General features: G+C 44.5%; 1 protein-coding gene across 1 annotated transcript in view; it reads left to right on the top strand.

Moving 5' to 3' along the window:
* trim67 (tripartite motif containing 67) overlaps positions 1-24129 on the top strand; it is a 52280-nt gene that overhangs the window by 26548 nt on the left and 1603 nt on the right. The window contains exons 6-9 of the mRNA XM_072280337.1: positions 58-203; positions 10717-10855; positions 18240-18543; positions 19524-19686. Coding sequence (XP_072136438.1) covers positions 58-203; positions 10717-10855; positions 18240-18543; positions 19524-19686 — 752 coding nt within the window. The remainder of the gene's footprint in view (positions 1-57; positions 204-10716; positions 10856-18239; positions 18544-19523; positions 19687-24129) is intronic.

The following is a 24129-nucleotide window of genomic DNA, read 5'->3' as shown; positions in this document are numbered from 1 at the left end:
TTAACTCTTTTGTGCAAAGAGAGAGTTATACTAAGATGTGCTTAGTTCCTTCTGCAGTGCCCCCTGTGCCAATTCTACAACTGGAGAAATGTTGTACCCATAACAATAATGTCACACTTGCATGGAAGGCACCTCCACTAAACCAGACTCAGATTGAAGGCTATATCTTAGAACTTGACGATGGAAATGGTGGACAATTTCAAGTAAGTTGGTCAAGAATATATGTAGAGAAAAATGAACAGAATGTTTTTTGCATTACAACAGCTGATAAATTTGTAGGATGTTTACTTTTAAATAAAGCAAAATAAATACATTTTGATGGAAGCTACAAAATAGATTTTTCTTCCTCTCTCAACTTCTTTCCATTGTTAATGAAAATGCTGACTTCTTGTTGAAGTCCAGTTCAGTAGGGCCAGTGTATTATGTAGTTTGCATTACTAGAAGATCATATATATATATTTTATTGATTGATTGTTTGCTAGGGTGCCCAAGACCTTTGCACAGTACTGTATTTGTCAACGTGGAGCAGAAAGCAAGTTTGTAAATCAGGCAGGAGTAAAGGATGTTGGGGTCTTGAGGGTAGGGCACTGTGGGACAAGTGGGAGAGGTGGGGTGTGGCACGGGTACAAACACACCCAGCCCGAAGACACAAAACAAGGTCATTTGATTCCAAACAATAGGTTTATTAATCATTACAGAATGTTTCTCTGGTGCTTCCCGCTTCCTCCCCTCTCTCTTCCCCTTTTCCCATCCATAACTTCCCCTATCCCTAACCACTTCCCACTTTCAGTCCACAATAGAGACCCAGATCAGAATCAGGCTTATCATCACTCACATATGACAAGAAATTTTTTTTCTGTGGCAGCAGTACAGTGGAATACATAAAGTACCTAAGTACCGTGCAAAAGTCTTATGCGCGTATATATTGCTGGCATGGCTAAGAGTATTGTATGTCATGAAATTTGTTGTTTTGCAGCAACAGTGGTGCAACACATGAGAAATACTATAAAATTACAAGAAGAAATATGTGTATATATAAATATTAAATAGTGAAAAATCACACATACATCCAGAGAGAAAGTAGCGTGTCAATTACCTATTCATGTGGTTAATTAACAGCAGTAAGTTGAGTGTTTGCAGATTTTAGCATTTATGATTATCTACTCAAGGTTGCATGATCCTTTAATATCAGCAATCTCTAAGTGGAGTCAAATTCCGCCATCTGTAAGGAGTTTGTACACACTCCCTGTGAACGCATGGATTTCCTCCAGGTGCTCTTCCACATTCCAAAAGACCAAACATAAGGTTAAGTGGTCTTGGTAAATTGTCCTGTGTTTATGCTAGTGTTAAGTAGGTGGGTTGCTGAGGGTTTAGACTAGAGTTAAGTAGGTGGGTTGCTGAGGGTTTAGGCTAGTGTTAAATAGGTGGGTTGCTGACTGTTTAGACTAGGGTTAAATAGGTGGGTTGCTGAGGGTTTAGACTAGGGTTAAATAGGTGGGTTGCTGAGGATTTAGACTAGGGTTAAGTAGGTGGGTTGCTGAGGGTTTAGGCTAGTGTTAAATGGGTGGGTTGCTGAGGGTTTAAGCGAGTGTTAAATAGGTGGGTTGCTGAGGGTTTAGGCTAGTGTTAAATAGGTGGGTTGCTGAGGGTTTAGGCTAGAGTTAAGTAGGTGGGTTGCTGAGGGTTTAGACTAGGGTTAAGTAGGTGGGTTGCTGAGGGTTTAGGCTAGTGTTAAATAGGTGGGTTGCTGACTGTTTAGACTAGGGTTAAATAGGTGGGTTGCTGAGGGTTTAGACTAGGGTTAAATAGGTGGGTTGCTGAGGGTTTAAGCGAGTGTTAAATAGGTGGGTTGCTGAGGGATTAGGCGAGTGTTAAATAGGTGGGTTGCTGAGGGATTAGGCTTGTGTTAAATAGGTGGGTTGCTGAGGGTTTAGACTAGGGTTAAGTAGGTGGGTTGCTGAGGGTTTAGGCTAGTGTTAAATAGGTGGGTTGCTGACTGTTTAGACTAGGGTTAAATAGGTGGGTTGCTGAGGGTTTAGACTAGGGTTAAATAGGTGGGTTGCTGAGGGTTTAAGCGAGTGTTAAATAGGTGGGTTGCTGAGGGATTAGGCGAGTGTTAAATAGGTGGGTTGCTGAGGGATTAGGCTTGTGTTAAATAGGTGGGTTGCTGAGGGTTTAGACTAGTGTTAAGTAGGTGGGTTGCTGAGGGTTGAAGCGAGTGTTAAGTAGGTGGGTTGCTGAGGGTTTAGACTCGTGTTAAGTGGGTGGGTTGCTGAGGGTTTAAGCGAGTGTTAAATAAGTGAACAACAGGAATTCTGCAGATGCTGGAAATTCAAGCAACACACATCAAAGTTGCTGGTGAACGCAGCAGGCCAAGCAGCATCTGTAGGAAGAGGTGCAGTCGACGTTTCAGGCCGAGACCCTTCGTCAGGACTAACTGGATTTGAAAGTTGGACGGGGAGGGGGAGATCCAAAATGATAGGAGAAGACAGGAGGGGAAGGGATGGAGCCAAGAGCTGGACAGATGATAGGCAAAAGGGGATACGAGAGGATCATGGGACAGGAGGTCCGGGAAGAAAGACAAGGGGAGGGGGGGACCCAGAGGATGGGCAAGAGGTATATTCAGAGGGACAGAGGGAGAAAAAGGAGAGTGAGAGAAAGAATGTGTGCATAAAAATGAGTAACAGATGGGGTACGAGGGGGAGGTGGGGCCTTAGCGGAAGTTAGAGAAGTTGATGTTCATGCCATCAGGTTGGAGGCTACCCAGACGGAATATAAGGTGTTGTTCCTCCAACCTGAGTGTGTCTTCATCTTTACAGTAGAGGAGGCTGTGGATAGACATGTCAGAATGGGAATGGAATGTGGAATTAAAATGTGTGGCCACTGGAAGATCCTGCTTTCTGTGGCGGACAGAGCCTAGATGTTCAGCAAAGCGGTCTCTCAGTCTGCGTCGGGTCTCACCAATATATAAAAGGCCACATCGGGAGCACCGGACGCAGTATATCACCCCAGTCGACTCACAGGTGAAGTGTTGCCTCACCTGGAAGGACTGTTTGGGGCCCTGAATGGTGGTAAGGGAGGAAGTGTAAGGGCATGTGTAGCACTTGTTCCGCTTACACGGATAAGTGCCAGGAGGGAGATCAGTGGGGAGGGATGGGGGGGACGAATGGACAAGGGAGTTGTGTAGGGAGCGATCCCTGCGGAATGCAGAGGGGGGGGGGGAGGGAAAGATGTGCTTAGTGGTGGGATCCCGTTGGAGGTGGCAGAAGTTACGGAGAATGATATGTTGGACCCGGAGGCTGGTGGGGTGGTAGGTGAGGACCAGGGGAACCCTATTCCTAGTGGGGTGGCGAGAGGAAGGAGTGAGAGCAGATGTACGTGAAATGGGGGAGATGCGTTTAAGAGCAGAGTTGATAGTAGAGGAAGGGAAGCCCCTTTCTTTAAAAAAGGAAGACATCTCCCTCGTCCTAGAATGAAAAGCCTCATCCTGAGAGCAGATGCGGCGGAGACGGAGGAATTGCGAGAAGGGGATGGCGTTTTTGCAAGAGACGGAGTGAGAAGAGGAATAGTCCAGATAGCTGTGAGAGTCAGTAGGCTTATAGTAGACATCAGTGGATAAGCTGTCTCCAGAGACAGAGACAGAAAGATCTAGAAAGGGGAGGGAGGTGTCGGAAATGAACCAGGTAAACTTGAGGGCAGGGTGAAAGTTGGAGGCAAAGTTAATAAAGTCAACGAGTTCTGCATGCGTGCAGGAAGCAGCGCCAATGCAGTCGTTGATGTAGCGAAGGAAAAGTGGGGGACAGATACCAGAATAGGCACGGAACATAGATTGTTCCACAAACCCAACAAAAAGGCAGGCATAGCTAGGACCCATACGGGTGCCCATAGCTACACCTTTAGTTTGGAGGAAGTGGGAGGAGCCAAAGGAGAAATTATTAAGAGTAAGGACTAATTCCGCTAGGCTCACTCCATCCTCCCGCCACCCCACTAGGAATAGGGTTCCCCTGGTCCTCACCTACCACCCCACCAGCCTCCGGGTCCAACATATTATTCTCCGTAACTTCCGCCACCTCCAACGGGATCCCACCACTAAGCACATCTTTCCCTCCCCCTGTCTCTCTGCATTCCGCAGGGATCGCTCCCTACACAACTCCCTTGTCCATTTGTCCCCCCCATCCCTCCCCACTGATCTCCCTCTTGGCACTTATCCGTGTAAGCGTAACAAGTGCTACACATGCCCTTACACTTCCTCCCTTACCACCATTCAGGGCCCCAAACAGTCCTTCCAGGTGAGGCAACACTTCACCTGTGAGTCAACTGGGGTGATATACTGCGTCCGGTGCTCCCAATGTGGCCTTTTATATATTGGCGAGATCCGACGCAGACTGGGAGACCGCTTTGCTGAACATCTACGCTCTGTCCGCCAGAGAAAGCAGGATCTCCCAGTGGCCACACATTTTAATTCCACATCCCATTCCCATTCTGACATGTCTATCCACGGCCTCCTCTACTGTAAAGATGAAGCCACACTCAGGTTGGAGGAACAACACCTTATATTCCGTCTGGGTAGCCTCCAACCTGATGGCATGCACATCGACTTCTCTAACTTCGGCTAAGGCCCCACCTCCCCCTCGTCCCCATCTGTTACTCATTTTTATGCACACATTCTTTCTCTCACTCTCCTTTTTCTCCCTCTGTCCCTCTGAATATACCTCTTGCCCATCCTCTGGTCCCCCCCCCCCCCCTTGTCTTTCTTCCCGGACATCCTGTCCCATGATCCTATCGTATCCCCTTTTGCCAATCACCTGTCCAGCTCTTGGCTCTATCCCTCCCCCTCCTGTCTTCTCCTATCATTTTGGATCTCCCCCTCCCCCTCCCCCTCCCCCTCCCCCTCCCCCTCCCCCTCCAACTTTCAAATCCCTTACTCACTCTTCCTTCAGTTAGTCTTGACGAAGGGTCTCGGCCTGAAACGTCGACTGCACCTCTTCCTACAGATGCTGCTTGGCCTGCTGCGTTCACCAGCAACTTTGATGTTAAATAAGTGGGTTGCTGAGGGTTTAGGCTAGTATTAAGTAGGTGGGTTGCTGAGGGTTTAGGCTAGGGTTAATTAGGTGGGTTGCTGAGGGTTTAGACTAGTGTTAAATAGGTGGGTTGCTGAGAGTTTAGGCTAGTGTTAAGTAGGTGGGTGCTGAGAGTTTAGGCTTGGGTTCAATAGTTGGGTTGTTGAGGGTTTAGACTAGGATTAAATAGGTGGGTTGCTGAGGGTTTAGGCTAGTGTTAAATAGGTGGGTTGCTGACTGTTTAGACTAGGGTTAAATAGGTGGGTTGCTGAAGGTTTAGGCCAGTGTTAAATAGGTGGGTTGCTGAGGGTTTAGGCTAGGGTTAAATAGGTGTGTTGCTGAGGTTTTAAGCTAGGGTTAAGTAGGTGGGTTGCTGAGGGTTTAAGCGAGTGTTAAGTAGGTGGGTTGCTGAGGGTTTAAGCGAGTGTTAAGTAGGTGGGTTGTTGAGGGTTTAGGCTAGGGTTAAATAGGTGGGTTGTTGAGGGTTTAAGTGAGTGTTAAGTAGGTGGGTTGCTGAGGGTTTAAGCTAGGGTTAAGTAGGTGGGTTGCTGAGGGTTTAAGCGAGTGTTAAGTAGGTGGGTTGTTGAGGGTTTAGGCTAGTGTTAAGTGGGTGGGTGGCTGAGGGTTTAGGCTAGGGTTAAATAGGTGGGTTGCTGAGGGTTTAGGCTAGGGTTAAGTAGGTGGGTTGTTGAGGGTTTAAGTGAGTGTTAAGTGGGTGGGTTGCTGAGGGTTTAGGCTAGGGTTAAATAGGTGGGTTGCTGAGGGTTTAGGCTAGTGTTAAGTAGGTGGGTTGCTGAGGGTTTAGGCTAGTGTTAAGTAGGTGGGTGCTGAGAGTTTAGGCTAGGGTTAAATAGGTGGGTTGCTGAGGGTTTAGACTAGTGTTAAATAGGTGGGTTGTTGAGGGTTTAGGCTAGGGTTAAATAGGTAGGTGCTGAGGGTTCAAGCGAGTGTTAAATAGGTGGGTTGTTGAGGGTTTAGGCTGGGGTTAAATAGGTGGGTTGCTGAGGTTTTAGGCTAGTGTTAAATAGGTGGGTTGCTGAGGGTTTAGACTAGTGTTAAATAGGTGGGTTGCTGAGGGTTTAGGCTAGTGATAAATAGGTGGGTTGCTGAGGGTTTAGACTAGTGTAAAGGTAGGTGGGTTGCTGAGGGTTTAGGCTAGGGTTAAGTAGGTGGGTTGCTGAGGGTTTAAGCGAGTGTTAAGTAGGTGGGTTGCTGACTGTTTAGACTAGGGTTAAGTAGGTGGGTTGCTGAGGGTTTAAGCGAGTGTTAAGTAGGTGGGTTGCTGACTGTTTAGACTAGGGTTAAATAGGTGGGTTGCTGAGGGTTTAGGCTGGGGTTAAATAGGTGGGTTGCTGAGGGTTTAGACTAGTGTTAAATAGGTGGGTGCTGAGGGTTTAAGCGAGTGTTAAATAGGTGGGTTGTTGAGGGTTTAGGCTGGGGTTAAATAGGTGGGTTGTTGAGGGTTTAGGCTAGTGTTAAATAGGTGGGTTGCTGAGGGTTTAGACTAGTGTTAGGTAGGTGGGTTGCTGAGGGTTTAAGCGAGTGTTAAGTAGGTGAGTTGTTGAGGGTTTAGGCTAGGGTTAAGTAGGTGGGTTGCTGAGGGTTTAAGCGAGTGTTAAGTAGGTGGGTTGTTGAGGGTTTAGGCTAGTGTTAAGTAGGTGGGTTGCTGAGGGTTTAGGCTAGTGTTAAATAGGTGGGTTGCTGAGGGTTTAGGCTAGTGTTAAGTGGGTGGGTTGCTGAGGGTTTAGGCTAGGGTTAAATAGGTGGGTTGCTGAGGGTTTAGGCTAGGGTTAAGTAGGTGGGTTGTTGAGGGTTTAAGTGAGTGTTAAGTGGGTGGGTTGCTGAGGGTTTAGGCTAGTGTTAAGTAGGTGGGTTGCTGAGGGTTTAGGCTAGTGTTAAGTAGGTGGGTTGCTGAGGGTTTAGACTAGTGTTAAATAGGTGGGTGCTGAGGGTTTAAGTGAGTGTTAAATAGGTGGGTTGTTGAGGGTTTAGGCTGGGGTTAAATAGGTGGGTTGCTGAGGTTTTAGGCTAGTGTTAAATAGGTGGGTGCTGAGGGTTTAAGCGAGTGTTAAATAGGTGGGTTGTTGAGGGCTTAGGCTGGGGTTAAATAGGTGGGTTGTTGAGGGTTTAGGCTAGTGTTAAGTAGGTGGGTTGCTGAGGGTTTAGACTAGGGTTAAGTAGGTGGGTTGCTGAGGGTTTAGGCTAGTGTTAAATAGGTGGGTTGCTGAGGGTTTAGGCTGGGGTTAAATAGGTGGGTTGCTGAGGGTTTAAGCAAGTGTTAAATAGGTGGGTTGTTGAGGGTTTAGGCTGGGGTTAAATAGGTGGGTTGCTGAGGGTTTAGACTAGTGTTAAATAGGCAGGTTGCTGAGGGTTTAGGCTAGTGTTAAATAGGTGGGTTGCTGACTGTTTAGGCTAGTGATAAATAGGTGGGTTGCTGAGGGTTTAGACTAGTGTTAGGTAGGTGGGTTGCTGAGGGTTTAAGCGAGTGTTAAGTAGGTGAGTTGTTGAGGGTTTAGGCTAGGGTTAAGTAGGTGGGTTGCTGAGGGTTTAAGCGAGTGTTAAGTAGGTGGGTTGCTGACTGTTTAGACTAGGGTTAAGTAGGTGGGTTGCTGAGGGTTTAGGCTAGTGTTAAATAGGTGGGTTGCTGAGGGTTTAGGCTAGGGTTAAATAGGTGGGTTGCTGAGGGTTTAGACTAGTGTAAAATAGGTGGGTCGCTGGGCGATATGGCTTGTTGGGCTGTTCTGCATGAAATAAAATTATCAACCTGTGACTAAAGTAAATTCCATTGACATCTGTGTAGACATAATAGTCTCCCAAGCTTTATGAGTAGTGTTTAATTTTATCTATGACATATATTTGGATTTTTCTATTTTAAATCTGGAATAAAAACTCTTAGATGTATGGAAACCTATCCACATGGTTTCTAAAGCGTACTTCACTGAACTGATGAGAACTAGAAACAAAAATTGGTAATTTTCCAGTTCTTTAGTGTGAACTCAATAACAACACGCAGTTAGAGTTGTGTGTTTTTGTTGTTGATCTGTGCCAGGCAGAAGGATGGTCTGCTATTTAGCTTCGTTGCTTCTAAATTGCTATCCGAGATTATAATTAAATCTATTTAAATATCTCAGCTTCTGTTTTGAGACCTTCCGGTGTGGGTGGGAGGGAGGAACAGGGATTGTTTTGATGCTGCTGTTCTGCCGAGGATTATGGGCATGCTGTGTTGGCACAGGAATGTGTGGTTACACTTGTGACCCGCACCTCCCCCCCCCAGCACACCCTCAGGTGTATTGGTCATTAACGCAAACGACAAATTTCATTGTGTTTCAATGTACATGTGATAAATAAACAAATCTTGTACAGCTGAGCATACATCTTTCAAGCTTGATCACTGTTCTAGTGACTGCATATGCTATGATAACTATGTGGTGTGTACTGTGTGTGACTCCATGTCAAACGGATGCTGGAAATCCAAAGCAACACACACAAAATCCTGGAGGAATTCAGGAGGTCAAGCAGCATCCATGGAAAAGAAGGGGGATGTCAGACAGGAAGGTTGGGGGCAGGGAGGAAGAAGTACAAGGTGGCAGGTGAAACGGGGAGAGGGGGAGTGTTGAAGGAAAGGGATGGGAAGCTGATTGGTGAAAGAGATACAGGGCTGGAGAAAGGGGAATCTGATAGCGGTCTGAAGACCATGGAAGAAAGGGAAGGGGAGGAGCACCAACGGGAAGCAATGGGTAGGTAAGGAGTTAAGGCGAGAGAGGAAACAGGAATGATGAAGGTGAGGAGTGGGGGGAGAGGCAGTCACCAGAAGTTTGAGAAATCAATGTTCATGCCCTCAGTTGGAAGCTAACCAGACGGAATATAAGGTGTTGCTCTTCCAACCTAAGTGTGGCCTCATAGTGGCAGTAGAGGAGGCCATGGATTGCCATGTTGGAATGGGAACGGGAAGTAGAATTGAAATGGGTGGCCACTGAGAGATCCCACTTTTTGTGGCAGACAGAGCGAAAGTGCTTGACGAAGCAGTCTCCCAATCGATATTGGGTCTCACCGATATATAGGAAGCCACACCAGGAGTACCGGACATAGTATATGACCCCAACAGACTCACAAGTGAAGTGTCACCTCACCTGGAAGGACTGTCTGGGGCCCTGAATGGTAGTGAGGAAGGTGGTGTAGGGACAGGTGTAGCACTTGTTCTGCTTGCAAGGTTAAGTACCTGGAGGGAGATCAGTGGGGAGGGACGAACAGACAGGAAGGTGGTAGAAAGCAGACAGTGGCAGAAGAGGGAAAGATGTGCTTGGTGGTGGGATCCCGTTGGAGATGGCGATAGATACAGAGAATTATGTGCTGGACATGGAAGCTAGTAGAATGGTATGTGAGAACAATAGGAGCCCTATCCCTGGATGGAGTGAGGGCAGATGTGCACGAAATGGAAGAGAAGCAGCTGAGTTCCTCCAGCATTTTATATTAGTGACTGTGGGTGCTGTGTTTTTCACCTTGGCACCAGAGAAATGCTGTTTCATTTAGCTGTATACATGTGTATGATTGAATGACAATTAAACTTGAACAGTTTTATTGTGGCCTAGCACATTCAGGATAAAATAGGAAGAAAGGTTTTTAGCTATATTTCTGCTGCTCAGTGGTGAGACGTGCAACAGTGGTCTTCCTCCAGCATTGTTGCCCAGTTACCAGGTTGTACCCGCAACCCTCCCCGTCGCTAGTTTTCTTTCACACTGCACGTCTGCTGCTAGCAAGTAGCAGTCACGTCCCTGCTTGTCATACAGACAGCTCACCACTGTTAAAATGAGTTCCAGGTTCAATTTCAAACGAGCCTCAGGTTAGTGGCTATAACTAAATCTTAAAAGTAATATCTAACCTCCTACTGAATTGGCTATCATAAGAACATGGCGAGTAACTACAAAAGATAGATCCAGACAGAGTTGTGAAAACTGTTAAAATTATTTGTTTCTGATTGAAATGGGTGAAATCAGTTATTCCATTTACTGAGTACAGAAATTATTTACACTGTTAATTGACACTAAACTGAAAATGTTGATGGCTCTGTTAGTATATTTGTTTATAGAGTGGCAGGGTAGTGTAGTGGTTAGCATAACGCTTTACAGTGCCAATGTTTAATTTCTGTCTCAAAGGAGATTGTTCGTTCTCCCCGTGACCACGTGGGTTTTCTCCCACGTTTCAAAGATATACAGGTTAGGGTTAGTAAGCTGTGATCATTCTGTGGCTCTGAAAGTATAGTGACACTTGTGCTATCCCCAGCCCACACTCAGACTCTGTTGGCCATTGACACAAACAATGGGATTCGATGTACCTGTGACAAGTAAAGCTAATCTTTTTTTATCTTTCTAATTGTATGCAGAATTGTCACATGAAAACTTTTCGCATTTGGATTCTAATATTATAGAGCGATTTCTTGGCATATGCCAGCAGTTAATGTTTTGTACTACTTAGAGGGTGTAATTCTTAATACTGTATCACATATGTAACAAACAACCTAAAGTTAGAAGTATTTTAGATCTGTTGTAACACACACAAAAAGCAAGCCAGGCAGCATCGACAGATGGGAATAAACATTTGACGTTTTGGATCTGATCATACATTCATATTCTAATTTCTAGTACCCTTCAACTTTCAGGAAGTGTATGCTGGCAAAGAAACTGTTTGTACAGTGGATGGACTTCAGTTCAATAGTACCTACAATGCAAGAGTGAAAGCCTTTAATTCAGCGGGTGTTGGGCCTTACAGTAAAACAGTTGTGCTGCAGACATCTGAGGGTGAGTGATAATCACAAACTTAATATTACAAAAGTTGTTTACCATAGTATTTGCTACAATATTCAGAATTGGTGTTATTACCTTAGGATTTTTTTTTGCTCAAACTTCAACTATTGGTTTTGACTTTAGCAAAGCCCTGATTTTCTTCTTGTTAATCAGGCTTAATACAATTCTTCAATCTCTCATAAATGTTGATGCAATCAAAGTACCTCATCTAAATAATTTTTAAAAAGTTAATGTTAACAGTAAAAAATGAAAATACATCAAAAACACATTCAGTTGCAATTATAGAACACAAGCAATCCTGCTGGAAATTCAGAGAACACACACAAAATACTGGAGGAAATCAGCAGGTCAGGCAGCATCGATAGAGAAACAAACAGTCAACATTTTGGGCAGAGACCCATATTCAAGACCCTTCATTGGGATTGTTGCAATCATGTTGAAATTCTCAGAAATTCTTAGGTGGAATCATACAGCAAAGAAGGGTTAAGTTTAGCTAAGTACCCTTTAGCTAGTTACTCAAACAGCATTCCACTATTGTAGCGTTACATTTCCTGCCGTCTCTCCAGGTACTTAACATGTTCCATTGGTATAAGCCTAATTGCTGTCATTCTGTATCACATCCCCATTTAACTATTGCTTTATAACGTGTCAATCAATATTTTTTATAAATGGAAATCTGTACTTGTGCTTTGCGTGACGCTCTGGGAAATATCACCTTTTGCAACATTAACGTGTGCATTACACACTTGGCATTCACAGAATCCAGATTTGTCAAATCCATTCAATCAGTCAAAAGATTAGAAAGTAGTAAATTCCTAAAGTAAAGGGAGAAAGACATAAGGTAAACTATATAAGACGCACAAGAAAGGTAAATTACATGTTCTGACAGATAACATTTGATTGGTCAATCAGTTAATTGGAGCAGCTGCTTATTTGGGACAATTCTTAAAGAACAAAAGCTAATTCAGAATCAGAATCAGGTTTATTATCACCAGCACGTGTTGTGAAATTTGTTAACTTAGCAGCAGCAGTTCAATGCAATACATAATATAGAAGAAAAAAATAAGTAAATCAATTACAGTATACGTATATTGAATAGATTAAAAATCGTGCATAAAACAGAAATAATATATATTTAAAAAGTGAGGTAGTGTTCAAGGGTTCAATGTTCATTTAGGAATTGAATGGCAGAGGGGAAGAAGCTGTCACTGAATCGCTGAGTGTGTACCTTCAGGCTTCTGTAGCTCCCACCTGATGGTAACATTGAGAAAAGGGCACGCCCTGGGTGCTGGAGATCCTTAATTATGGACACTGCCTTTCTGAGACACTGCTCCTTGAAGATGTCCTGAGTACTTTGTAGGCTAGTAGCCAAGATGAGAAAATTTCTGGCATTCCTTTGTTTATTTGAGACACTGTGCTGCTTAACTGGGACAGGAGACTGTTATTGAACAGTTTCTAACTAGCGTCAGTCGCCTGCACTTGTGTGGCTGTTAGACACTACACTGTGCTTAAAGAGAACAGTTCTTAAATAGTGTCAGTTGTGTTTGTCTTCAAAAAGGAGCGATTTTTGTCACTGATAGTTGGCAAGAAATCAGCAGTAAGGCAATTCAGAAATGTTATGCTCACTGCAGTCTCAAGCATTCAGAGGTGAAAATGAAATGATTTCACTACTTCAGAAAGTTAGAAACTATGAAGATTCAAAGATAATGACAACCATCTTGAATGTTACAATGAGAATGAAGATTTGGATGATGCATCATTGAAGGCAGTCCATTTTCTGCACTGTGTGATTTTGTTCATTTATAATCAAAAGAATGCAGCAGTTAAAACTCAAATATAAGACAGCTAGATTTATTTTAGTTATGAAAAATAACATAAATTAAACTGAGAGCAAAAGTTATAAAATGGCTGATGCCAATCTTACTACAGTGAGATGATCCTTATCATAGCAGTAGAGGACATTTAAGAAGATGGTGAGGGTTCAGACTTTGCATTAAAAGTCAAAGGCAAACTTCTAAATCTGACTCCCCCATGAATATTGAAGAAAATATGTGTTAGAATAATTAAAAAAAAATTAAACCTTGAGAGTTACTGAGAGCCCAACACGATAGAAACTTTAAAGAGTATAAAAAGTGCAGGGGTGAAATTAGGAAGCCAAAGAAGACGAATGGAGAGAAAATGTGAGATAACATCATAGGATTTTCTTTGATTTTATGAGATGTGAAGGGAAAAAGGATATCCAAGGAACAAATAAAGCTGTTGAGGATCAGTGTTAACCCGTGTGTGGAGGATCTGTATATAGTTCTAAGTTAATATGTATATAGTTCTAAGTTAATATTTTAACTTCATGGAACTTGTGGTTGTTACAGACTTTAATATTAAAGAGGTAGAGTGTGGACAAATTATAGCAAAACTGTTCTGAGATAAATCAGCATTTAGGGAAACTCATATTAATGGAGACAGGCAGTCAGTTTGTTGAGGGACGATTATGTCTGGTCAGCTTAACTGAATGTTTGGGAGGATAAACTGGACAGTCGATATAAGGGAGCAACATTTGATGTCACGTATATGGATTTTTTTTACAAAGGCCTGCCTAGCAAATTGATCAGGAAAGCTAGAGGCCAGAAAATGCAATAGAGGTGATGGAATGGAATGACAAGACAAATCGAATTAAAGATTTGTTCAGTAGGAAAAAGCAGTGGCTAGTGATGGAAATTCTAGTGACCAGAGGATTGCATACATTGGGGTTCTGCAGGACTCAGTGCTAGGGCCCTGATTTAGATCAGAATCAAAGAATTGCAGTGACTCAGGAAGAGTTGCCCATTGAGGCTATACCAGGACTTTGGTAGATAAATCAGATGGTCCCGTTCCCCAGCAGCTATTCTAAAGTCATGCAAATTATTGACTTTCAACTGCCTATGAAATTCACTTTTGAAATCCACAATTCTCACTGTTTCCACTATCCTTGAGTTCATGCATTATGTTCCAGATCATTTCTAAACATAAAATGACTTTCCTCACATCCACTGCATCTTTTGTTCATCTCTTTTAATCCGAATCTTCTGCCTTGAACTATCTGCTAATGGAGCCAGCTACTTTCATGATCTTGAATGTGTCTGTCAAATCTCCTCTCAAGTTTCTATGCTTCAAGGAGAAGAAGCCCACTCTGAACTTGCATCCAAAATCCCTAAATTCTGGAAAGATTATATTGAATGAATTCTCCACCCATTTCCACATCCATTTTAAAATATAGAAACCAAGGTCGTGTGTAATACTCTAGTTTTGGCTAAACCAGTGTTTGTAAAGGTCGATTAAACCCCTACTTTTATTTTAAATTCTATACCACTGTTTCCAAGGCTCAGAATTCTTTTACTAAGCACATGCTCAACACATCCAGCTGTTCTCTGCACACATTGAGCAATATCCTCTGTTACTGTGCCATTCTTTTCTTTCTGCCAAACTATTTAACTTCACGTTAATCAGCATTAAATTTCATCTGCCAGAAGTAATTACCTCTTCGGTTTCCAAGTTTGATGACTTTTGAAAATTCTGCACACATCAAAATGTTGATGAAAAGTAGGAGTGTTAAAATACTGATGACTGAATAACTCCTCTCTCTGTCACCCTCCAGCTTGGAAAACTAGATTGTATGTAGTGCTCCATTTGTGTTGTATGAAAACTTGATGTTGCACTTGTCCTCCCATCAATCAGAGATCCCTTACTGGGAAGTCTAAGTACTTTACCTTATACTTTATTGTCACCAAACAATTGATACTAGAACGTACAATCATCACAGCGATATTTGATTCTGCGCTTCCCGCTCCCTGGATTACAAATCGATAGTAAATATTAAAAATTTAAATTATAAATCATAAATAGAAAGTAAGGTAGTACAAAAAGACCGAGATGCAGGTCCGGATATTTGGAGGGTACGGCCCAGATCCGGGTCAGGATCCGTTCAGCAGTTGGAAAGAAGCTGTTTCCAAATCTGGCCATACGAGTCTTCAAGCTCCTGAGCCTTCTCCCAGAGGGAAGAGGGATGAAAAGTGTGTTGGCTGGGTGGGTTGTGTCCTTGATTATCCTGGCAGCACTGCTCTAACAGCGTGCGGTGTAAAGTGAGTCCAAGGACAGAAGATTGGTTTGTGAGATGTGCTGCACCGTGTTCAGGATCTTCTGAAGCTTCTTCCGGTCTTGGACAGGACAACTTCCATACCAGGTTGTGATGCACCGTAGAAGGATGCTTTCTACGGTGCATCTGTAAAAATTAGTGAGGGTTTTAGGGGAACAGGCCAAATTTCTTTAGTTTTCTCAGGAAGTAAAGGTGCTGGTGGGCCTTCTTGGCAGTGGACTCTGCTTGGTTGGACCAAGTCAGGTCATTTGTGATATTGACCCCAAGGAACTTAAAGCTTTTGACCTGTTCCACTGGTGCACCACCAATGTAAATTGGGTCGTGCGGTCCGCTACTCCTTCTGAAGTCAACAACCAATTTCTTCGTCTTGCTGACATTGAGGGATAGGTTATTGTCTTCACACCATGCCACCAGGTTCTTAATTTCCTCTCTGTACTCAAACTCATCATTACTCGAGATACGGCCTACAATTGTTGTGTCATCAGCAAATTTATATATTGAGTTTGATGGAAACTTGGCTACTCAATCATGGGTGTATAGTGAGTACAGCAGGGGGCTGAGTACACAGCCTTGTGGGGCACCGGTGCTCAGAGTGATTGTAGTGAAGAGCTAGTCCCCTATTTTTACAGCCTGGGTCCTGTCTGTGAGGAAGTTGAAGATCCAATTGCAGATCTGAGTGCTAAGGCCCAGGTTCCGGAGCTTAGGAATCAGTTTATTTGGAATGATGGTATTAAAGGCAAAGCTGTAGTCAATGAAAAGGAGCCTTACGTATGCGTCTTTATTCTCCAGGTGTTCTAAGGAGAAATGTAGTATCTAGACACCAAGACTGTTCAGGTTGAGTATGTCGTCTCCTCAAAAAATAACCCAGTACTAATACTCACCTAATACAAGAGATTCTGCAGGTGCTGAAAATGCAGAGCAACATGGCATGGTAGCATAGTGGTTAGCACAATGCTTTACAGTGCTGCTGACCCGGGTTCAACTCCCGCCACAGACTGTAACTAGTTTGTATGTTTTCAACGTGACGTCTGGGTTTCCTCCAGTTGCTCTGGTTTCCTCCCACAGTCCAAAGACAAACTGGTTGGTAGGTTAATTGGTCATTGTAAATTGCCCCGTGGTTAGGCTAGGGTTAAATTGGGGGATTGCAGAGTGGCGTGGCTCAAAGTTCTGTAAGGGCCTACTCCATGCTGTATTGCAACGAATAAATAAATACAATTCTGGAAGAACTCTGCAGATCAGGCAACATCTTTGGAAAGGAATAACCAGTCCATGATGTTTCAGGCTGAGGCCATTCATCAGGATTGGAAATATAGGAGAAGCAGCCAAAATAACAGATTGTGGGGTGGGGAAGGAATGCAGACTGCAAGGTGATACGTGAAACCAGCTGAGGGGTAAGGTGGGTGGGTAGGGGAGGTGGTTGATGTGAGACCAGCTGAGGGAAGGTAGGTGGGTGGGGAGGGAGGATGACGTGAGAAGCTGGGAGGTGATGGGTGAGACCAGCTGAGGGAAGGTGGGTGGGTGGGGGAGGGTGGTTGACGTGAGAAGGTGGGAGGTGATGGGTGAGACCAGCTGAGGGAAGGTGGGTGGGTGGGGGAGGGTGGTTGACATGAGAAGGTGGGAGGTGATGGGTGATACCAGCTGAGGGAAGGTGGGTGGGTGGAGGAGGGTGGTTGACGTGAGAAGTTGGGAGGTGATGGTTGAGACCAGGTGAGAGAAGGCAGATGGGGAGGGTGGATGACGTGAGAAGGTGGGAAGTGAAACCAGCTGAGGGAAGGTAGGGGGTGGGGAGGGGGGGTTGAAGTGAGAGGCTGGGAGGTGATGGGTGATACCAGCTGAGGGAAGGTGGGTGGGTGGAGGAGGGTGGTTGACGTGAGAGGCTGGGAGGTGATGGGTGATACCAGCTGAGGGAAGGTGGATGGGTGGGGGAGGGAGGATGACGTGAGAAGGTGGGAAGTGAAACCAGCTGAGGGAAGGTAGGGGGTGAGGAGGGGGGGATGAAGTGAGAGGCTGGGAGGTGATGCGTGATACCAGCTGAGGGAAGGTGGGTGGGTGGGGAGGGAGGATGACGTGAGAAGCTGGGAGGTGATGGGGGAAACCAGCTGAGGGAAGGTAGGTGGGTGGGGAGGGTGGATGACGTGAGAAGGTGGGAGGTGATGGGTGAGACCAGCTGATGGAAGGTGGGTGGGTGGGGGAGGGTGGTTGACGTGAGAAGGTGGGAAGTGAAACCAGCTGAGGGAAGGTGGGAGGGTGGATGACGTGAGAAGGTGGGAGGTGATGGGTGAGACCAGCTGAGGGAAGGTGGGTGGGGAGGGTGGATGACGTGAGAAGGTGGGAGGTGATGGGTGATACCAGCTGAGGGAAGGTGGGAGGGTGGATGACGTGAGAAGGTGGGAGGTGATGGGTGAGACCAGCTGAGGGAAGGTGGGTGGGTGGGTGGGGAGGGTGGATGACGTGAGAAGGTGGGAGGTGATGGGTGAGACCAGCTGAGGAAAGGTGGGTGGGTGGGTGGGGAGGGTGGATGATGTGAGAAGGTGGGAGATGATGGGTGAGACCAGCTGAGGGAAGGTAGGGGGTGGGGAGGGAGGATGAAGTGAGAGGCTGGGAGGTAATGGGTAAAAAAGGTAAAGAGCTGAAGAAGGAATCTGGTAGGAGAGGAGAGTGGACGATGGGAGGGAGGTGATGGGCAGGTGAGGAGAAGAGAAGGAGTAAGAGGGGACCCGAATGGGGAATGAAAAAAAAGAGGAGGAGGATGGGTGGACATTACCAGAAGTTTGAGAAATCAATGTTTATACCATCAGGTTGGAGGCTACCCAAATGGAATATGAGATGTTTCTCCTTCATCTGACTGTGACCTCAGTGTAAAAGCAGAGGAGTCCATGGGCCAATGTGCTGAAATGGGAATAGAATTAAAATGGGTGGCCACTGGGAAATCCGGCCTGTTGTGGAAGCCGCTTGGTGAAGCGGTGCCCCAGTCTCTGCCAAGTTTCACTGGTGTAGAGGAGACCACACCGGCTGCAGGCGATGTCACAGGTGAAGTGTCTCCTCACCTGGACAGACTGTTTAGAGCCTTGAATGGTGGTGAGAGAGGAGTTGAAGGGACAGGTGCAACACACCAATACAGCTCCTTGCTGTTTAAAAAGCTTTCACACCTTGCACAAGTCTGTAAGAGAGGAGGGCTGGGTTAGGTTCAGGTCTGTCAGAAAATGTTTCCCATTATTTGAAATGACTGTACTCTCATTCTATTTGCAGTGGCTTGGTTCACCTTTGATCCCAGTTCAGCCCATCCAGACATCCTCTTATCCAACGATAACCTAACAATCACATGTAACAGCTATGACGATCGGGTTGTGCTGGGATCTGTGGCGCTCTCCAAAGGAATCCACTACTGGGAGCTAACGGTAGATCGCTATGATAACCACCCGGACCCCGCTTTCGGTGTGGCAAGGATTCACTTACAAAAGGATATAATGTTGGGAAAGGATGATAAGGCATGGGCTATGTATGTTGACAACAATCGCAGTTGGTTTATGCACAACAATTCTCACACAAACAGGTAAATTATTAATTTAATGTTTGCCAGAAACCTTACCAATGAACTCATTTCTAATAAATACCATGTTCACATGCAATAAATAAAAAATTCAACTGCTGCAGTAATTTGTAATTCAAAACACTATTATTTGAAGAATGAAGGAACCATAATCATGTGCAGAATTCATCTTTTTTGTTAAATTTTAGAGATTATTTTCATAATTGCATCACATTAGAAATATTACATAATTATTGGAGTCAGGTTTATTATCATTAACTTAAAGTTTATTGTTTTATGGCAGCAGTACAGTGTAATTTCCGAGTATAGTAATGCAAAAGAGGTAATGTTCACGGCTGCGTGGACCATTCAGAAACCTGGTGGCAAAGGGGAAGAATCGTGGGTCTTCAGGCTCCAGTATTTCCTCCCCAGTGGTGCCAGAGGGTGAGGGTCTTTAATCTGGCACTGCCCCTGAAGATGTCATCAATGGTAGGGAAGGTAGGGAGACGTGAGCCTATAACCCTCTTGAGATCCTGTCCATTGGAATCTCCATACCAAATGGTGATGCAGCCAGCCAGAGTGTTCTCCATGGTACTTCTGTGTGGTGACATACCAGATCTCCTCTGGTTGGTGTCCCCCCCCTTCACTATTGCATCAATATGTTGGGCCCAGGACAGATTCTCTGAGATGTTGACACCTAAGGACTTGAAGCTGCTCACCATTTCCACCTCTGACCCCTCGATGAGGACTGGTGTGTGTTCTCCCGACTTCCCCTTCCTGACCTCCACGTTCAATTCCTTGGTCTTGCTGACATTGAGTGCAAGGTTGTTGTAACACCATTCAATCAGTCAATCTACCTTACTTCCACGTGCCTCCTCGTCGCCATCTGAGATCCTGCTAACTTCGACAAATTTATAGATGGCATTTCTATTGTTTGTATAAATGAATCAAAGAAAGGTTGTGTAGGTTTGGATTAAACCAGGGTTTTGTGTTTCTGATTTCAGGACTGAAGGTGGGATTTGTAAAGGTACAACAATTGGTGTTCTGTTGGATCTAAACAAGCGCAACCTTGTGTTTTACATCAACAACATGCAGCAAGGCCCAGTCGCCTTTGAAAATTTGGAAGGCATCTTTGTTCCTGCTGTTAGCATTAACAGGAATGTCCAGGTACATGTGAAGATGTGGGCCAGTGGTGGTAAAACCTCTGTGTGTTGCTTGCTGAAATGACCTCGGAGAGACAATGAGATGCCAGCTTTGTTTACTTACCTCCAGCAACGTTCACGGTTCTGTGCGAGCGCTGTGGAATTGTGGCTGGAACGATGCAGTGGGTGCAAGTTCTATGAAAGTACCTTAGGGATCGCCTAAAACTGATGTTTAAAGTAAAGGGAGACCCTGGAAAGATTCTAAACAACTGAAGGGTTTGTAAGTGCAGAGTGTTCTGTATTAACACACATCAAAGTTGCTGGTGAACGCAGCAGGCCAGGCAGCATCTCTAGGAAGAGGTACGGTTGACATTTTAGGCCGAGACCCTTCGTCAGGACTAACTGAAAGAAGAGCTAGTAAGAGATTTGAATGTGGGGGGGGGGGAGATCTAAAATGATAGGAGAAGACAGGATGGGGAGGGATGGAGCCAAGAGCTGGACAGGTGATTGGCAAAAGGGATATGAGATGATCATGGGACAGGAGGCCTAGGGAAAAAGAAAAGGGGGAGGGGGGGAACCCAGAGGATGGGCAAGGGGTATTGCTTGAAATTCCAGCATCTGCAGATTCCCTCATATTTGTATTCTGTATTAGTTCAGTGGGGTTGTCACCGATGAACTGCACTCTGAAAGCTTGCACTCATTCCTCAATCACAACTTGTGCTGAGCCTTTATAAAGCATTGATCAGACCATCTTGGAGTACTGCAGGTAGTTTGGGGCCCCTTATCTAAGGAAGGGTGCACTGGCATTGGAGAGGGTCCAGTAGTGGTTCACAGGTAGGGTTCCAGAAATGAAAGGGTTAATGAGGAACCTTTGATGGCTCCAGGCCTGAACTTGCTGGAGTTTAGAAGAATGAGAAGGAATCTTATTGAAACCTATTGAATATTGAAAAGCCTAGACTGAGTGAATGTGGAGAAAATGTTTCCAATAATGGGGAGTCTAGGCCAGAGGGCACAGCCTTGGAATAGGACATCCATTCAGAACAGAGATTAGGAGGAATTTGTTTAGCTAGAGGGTGGTGAGTCCATGGAGTTCATTGCCACAGACGGCCATGGAGGCCAAGTCCTTGGGTATATTTAAAGTGGAGGTTGATAGGTTCTTGATCCGTCAGGGTGTCAAAGGTTACGGGGAGAAGGCAGAAGAATGGGGGTTGAGAGGGTAATAAACCAGCCATAATGGAATGGCACAACAGACTTGATGGGCCAAGTTGCCTAATTCTGCTCCTGTGTCATAAGGTCTTATGCACAAGGGGAACAGCATGGTCTCTGTCTCTGCACTGTCCTGAAATTTGAACAAAAAACTGCCATTTTTATACAGAATTGTCTAGTTGGGTACAGATTCTGGCCAGTTGGTAACCTTGTGTCTGTTGAAAAAGCTTATTCGCATGATTATTTGCATAATCTCCAATAACACAATAGTACAAACAGGTTTCAATAGCTCATGGAATCTACACATAAAAGGCAATAATATTTCAGAATAGTAAAGAAACTGCCCAATAATAAGTGTCACCCTATAATCCTTTGTTTGCATCCTTATCTTGTCTCCGCACAGCAGGGGACTGGAGCCAACTGGCATACAAATGGAAACAATAATCTTCAAAGACCTTTCTTACCTGGGTTGACTGCACACCATCCATAAACTATCTTTACCTGGACATTACCTTAACCCTTGTCTTTCTGCAACTTCTACAGAGAAATGTATTGGTTTACATCTGGCTTCCTGCTCAATACCACACACAACTGTTCTCCAACTGCACTTTTACGTTGTCCCAGTCAGCCTGATTGTAGTCGAATGTGGGTTCTACAAAGCCAGATGCTTCCCATCGGAATAATGATACACTGTGTAGAAGAGGTAAAGCACCAAGAGCAGAGTGGCTAATATCTGGGGGCATGACTTTAGGGTGATTAGAGGGAGGATGTCGGAGGTAAGATTGGAAGTGACGGGGATGGTGGTAGAGGCGGTTTTATTAGAGACGTATAAGAAACTCTTAAGACAGGCACATGGATGAAAAAAAATGGAAGGTTATGTAGGAGGGAAGGGTTAGATTGATCATAAACTAAACTAGAAGGTCAGCACAACATGGGTATATTTACATGTGTCAGGAATCTGCTCAACACACAAAATGCTGGAGGAACTCAACAGATAGCATCTGTGGAAAAAAGTGCAGTCGACGATTCAGGTCAAAACCCTTCGGCAGGAATCTGCTGCAGTGTGTTGGTCAGGGTACAATATGCAACCATAAACAACATTCAACAATTACGAAGCATTATATATAAAGAATAAAACTAATAAAGTTAGAGGTTAAAGGATAGATTGGAATCAAATGTAGATAAATAAATACCAGCATGCATTTACAATGTAAACAGCATTATAAGAAGTGGTTTAAAGTGTCTCCAGTGCAGTGATGGGGGTAATAGACAGGAAGGGGGTGGGGAGGAGCTAACTCGAATAGTTATAATGTATTCTTCTTTAATGATTTAATGTATAACATTGCACAAGGTAAAGAAAAGATACAAACATAGTTAGAAGATTGGCTGACTGGCAGGAGGCAGAGTGGGAATAAATGTGGCCTTTTCTGGTTGGCTGCCGTTGATTAGTGATGTTCCACAGAGGTCGGTGTTGGGACCATTTTTTTTATGTTACATGTCAGCAATTTGGATGATGGAATTGATGGCTTTGTGGCCAAGTTTGTGGACGATAATTATACTCCTATGCCTTATGGTCTTATGGTGACATTCTGGGGACAAAAAGAGATTGCAACAAGAAGACGCAAACACAAGGAATTCTGCAGATGCTGGAAATTCAAGCAACACACATCAAAATTGCTGGTGAATGCAGCAGGCCAGGCAGCATCTGTAGGAAGAGGTACAGTCGACGTTTCAGGCCGAGACCCTTCGTCAGGACTAACTGAAAGAAGACAGTTAGTCCTGATGGAGGGTTGCGGCCCGAAATGTCGTCTGTACCTCTTCCTACAGATGCTGCCTGGCCTGTTGCATTCACCAGCATTTTTTGTGTGTGTTGCTTGCAACAAGAAGAGGCTTTATTCATTGAGTTTGAGTAAAACCTTATATGGGTTCATTGGATCGGCAATTGTAATTCTGGTGGATGATCAGAGACCCCTTGCTTCCCCCCGCCCCCCCATTTGCACTAAATCACTAATTTTATGGCTGCCTGATGGGATGGTCTCTACCAAGATCACACCGGAGTCAGTTAGATTTTAGGTGTTGTCACTGATGAAATGGACTCTGAAAACTGGCACTCATTCCTCTATCATAGTTTATTCACTTGTGGACAAGGGGAACAACATGGCCCTGTCCTGGTCTGAACTGAGAAGTGCCATTTTTATACAGAATTGTCTAGCAGTTACAGATATCGACCATTTGGTAATCTGCGTATGTTTGAAGTCCTTATTTGCAAGAACAATCGCCATTCACAATACAGGTGTCAATAGGAACCACAAGCTAACAACCAATGGATGCTCTGATGCTAATAAAGTAATTGTCCCTTAGTTGGTTTCTCTTCCTTGAATTGCTTTTCACGGCTCTGTAAGCTAAATGACTCTGCTTCCCCCCCTCCTCACTGAACCACACCCCCCCCACCCCCGGCTGTGCGAAAGGAAGGTATGCTCTTCAAAGACCTTTCTTGCCTGCGCTGGTGCACCATAGATGTAATCTATCCTTGCCTGGATATTGTTAACCCTCTCTTTGCTGCAAATTCCACAGAGGAAAATCATTGCATAATTTCTGACTCACTCCAATGCAACCTGAAGTTTGCCCCCAAAATTGTGTTTTTTTAAACTTTTAACATAGGGAGACATGTTGGATTTTGTTTGGGATTTCTAGTGGAAAGTTTCAATAACAAGATAAAGAAAAGGAATGTTTGACCAATAGAGGACGCTCATTACCACAGCATGAGTGGATGAAATAGCAGAAGTCTGTAATAAGGATAGACTAAAAATTTGAGTTAATTTGTTTAGGAGATCCATGTTGTACTTTAATTAAGGTATTATCCTGTGTTAAAGGAGGAAAATATTAGACTTGGGAAAGATTTGATTTACTTTAATCTGGACACCCACATAACTGGACCATTCTGTAGGATCACTTTCAGGAGGTGTTCTCGGTGAACACAATTCTCCAGTCATGAAAATACAAAATCTTTTGTTTCCCTTTGGTACTATGCAGAAAGATGTAAGCAGTTCAGCTGTGTGTTAGGAAGACTAGAGATTTTCTCCTGCTTACTGTTCCTTTTGCAAATACTACAGCTTGCTTTACAATTCACCTAAGCCTCAACTCTATAATAAATGTATTCATTGTTAGCAATGTGAGTCTCAGAATCCCTAGGGAGGTTTCATGAGACCTTCATGGTATACACTGGCTTTTCCATAGACCATACAAACATAAGCCATTGGAG

This window comes from Mobula birostris, chromosome 2 (assembly GCF_030028105.1).
Source record: "Mobula birostris isolate sMobBir1 chromosome 2, sMobBir1.hap1, whole genome shotgun sequence".
Classification (NCBI taxonomy): Eukaryota; Metazoa; Chordata; class Chondrichthyes; order Myliobatiformes; family Myliobatidae; genus Mobula; species Mobula birostris.
This window is presented reverse-complemented; position numbering and strand designations above follow the sequence as displayed.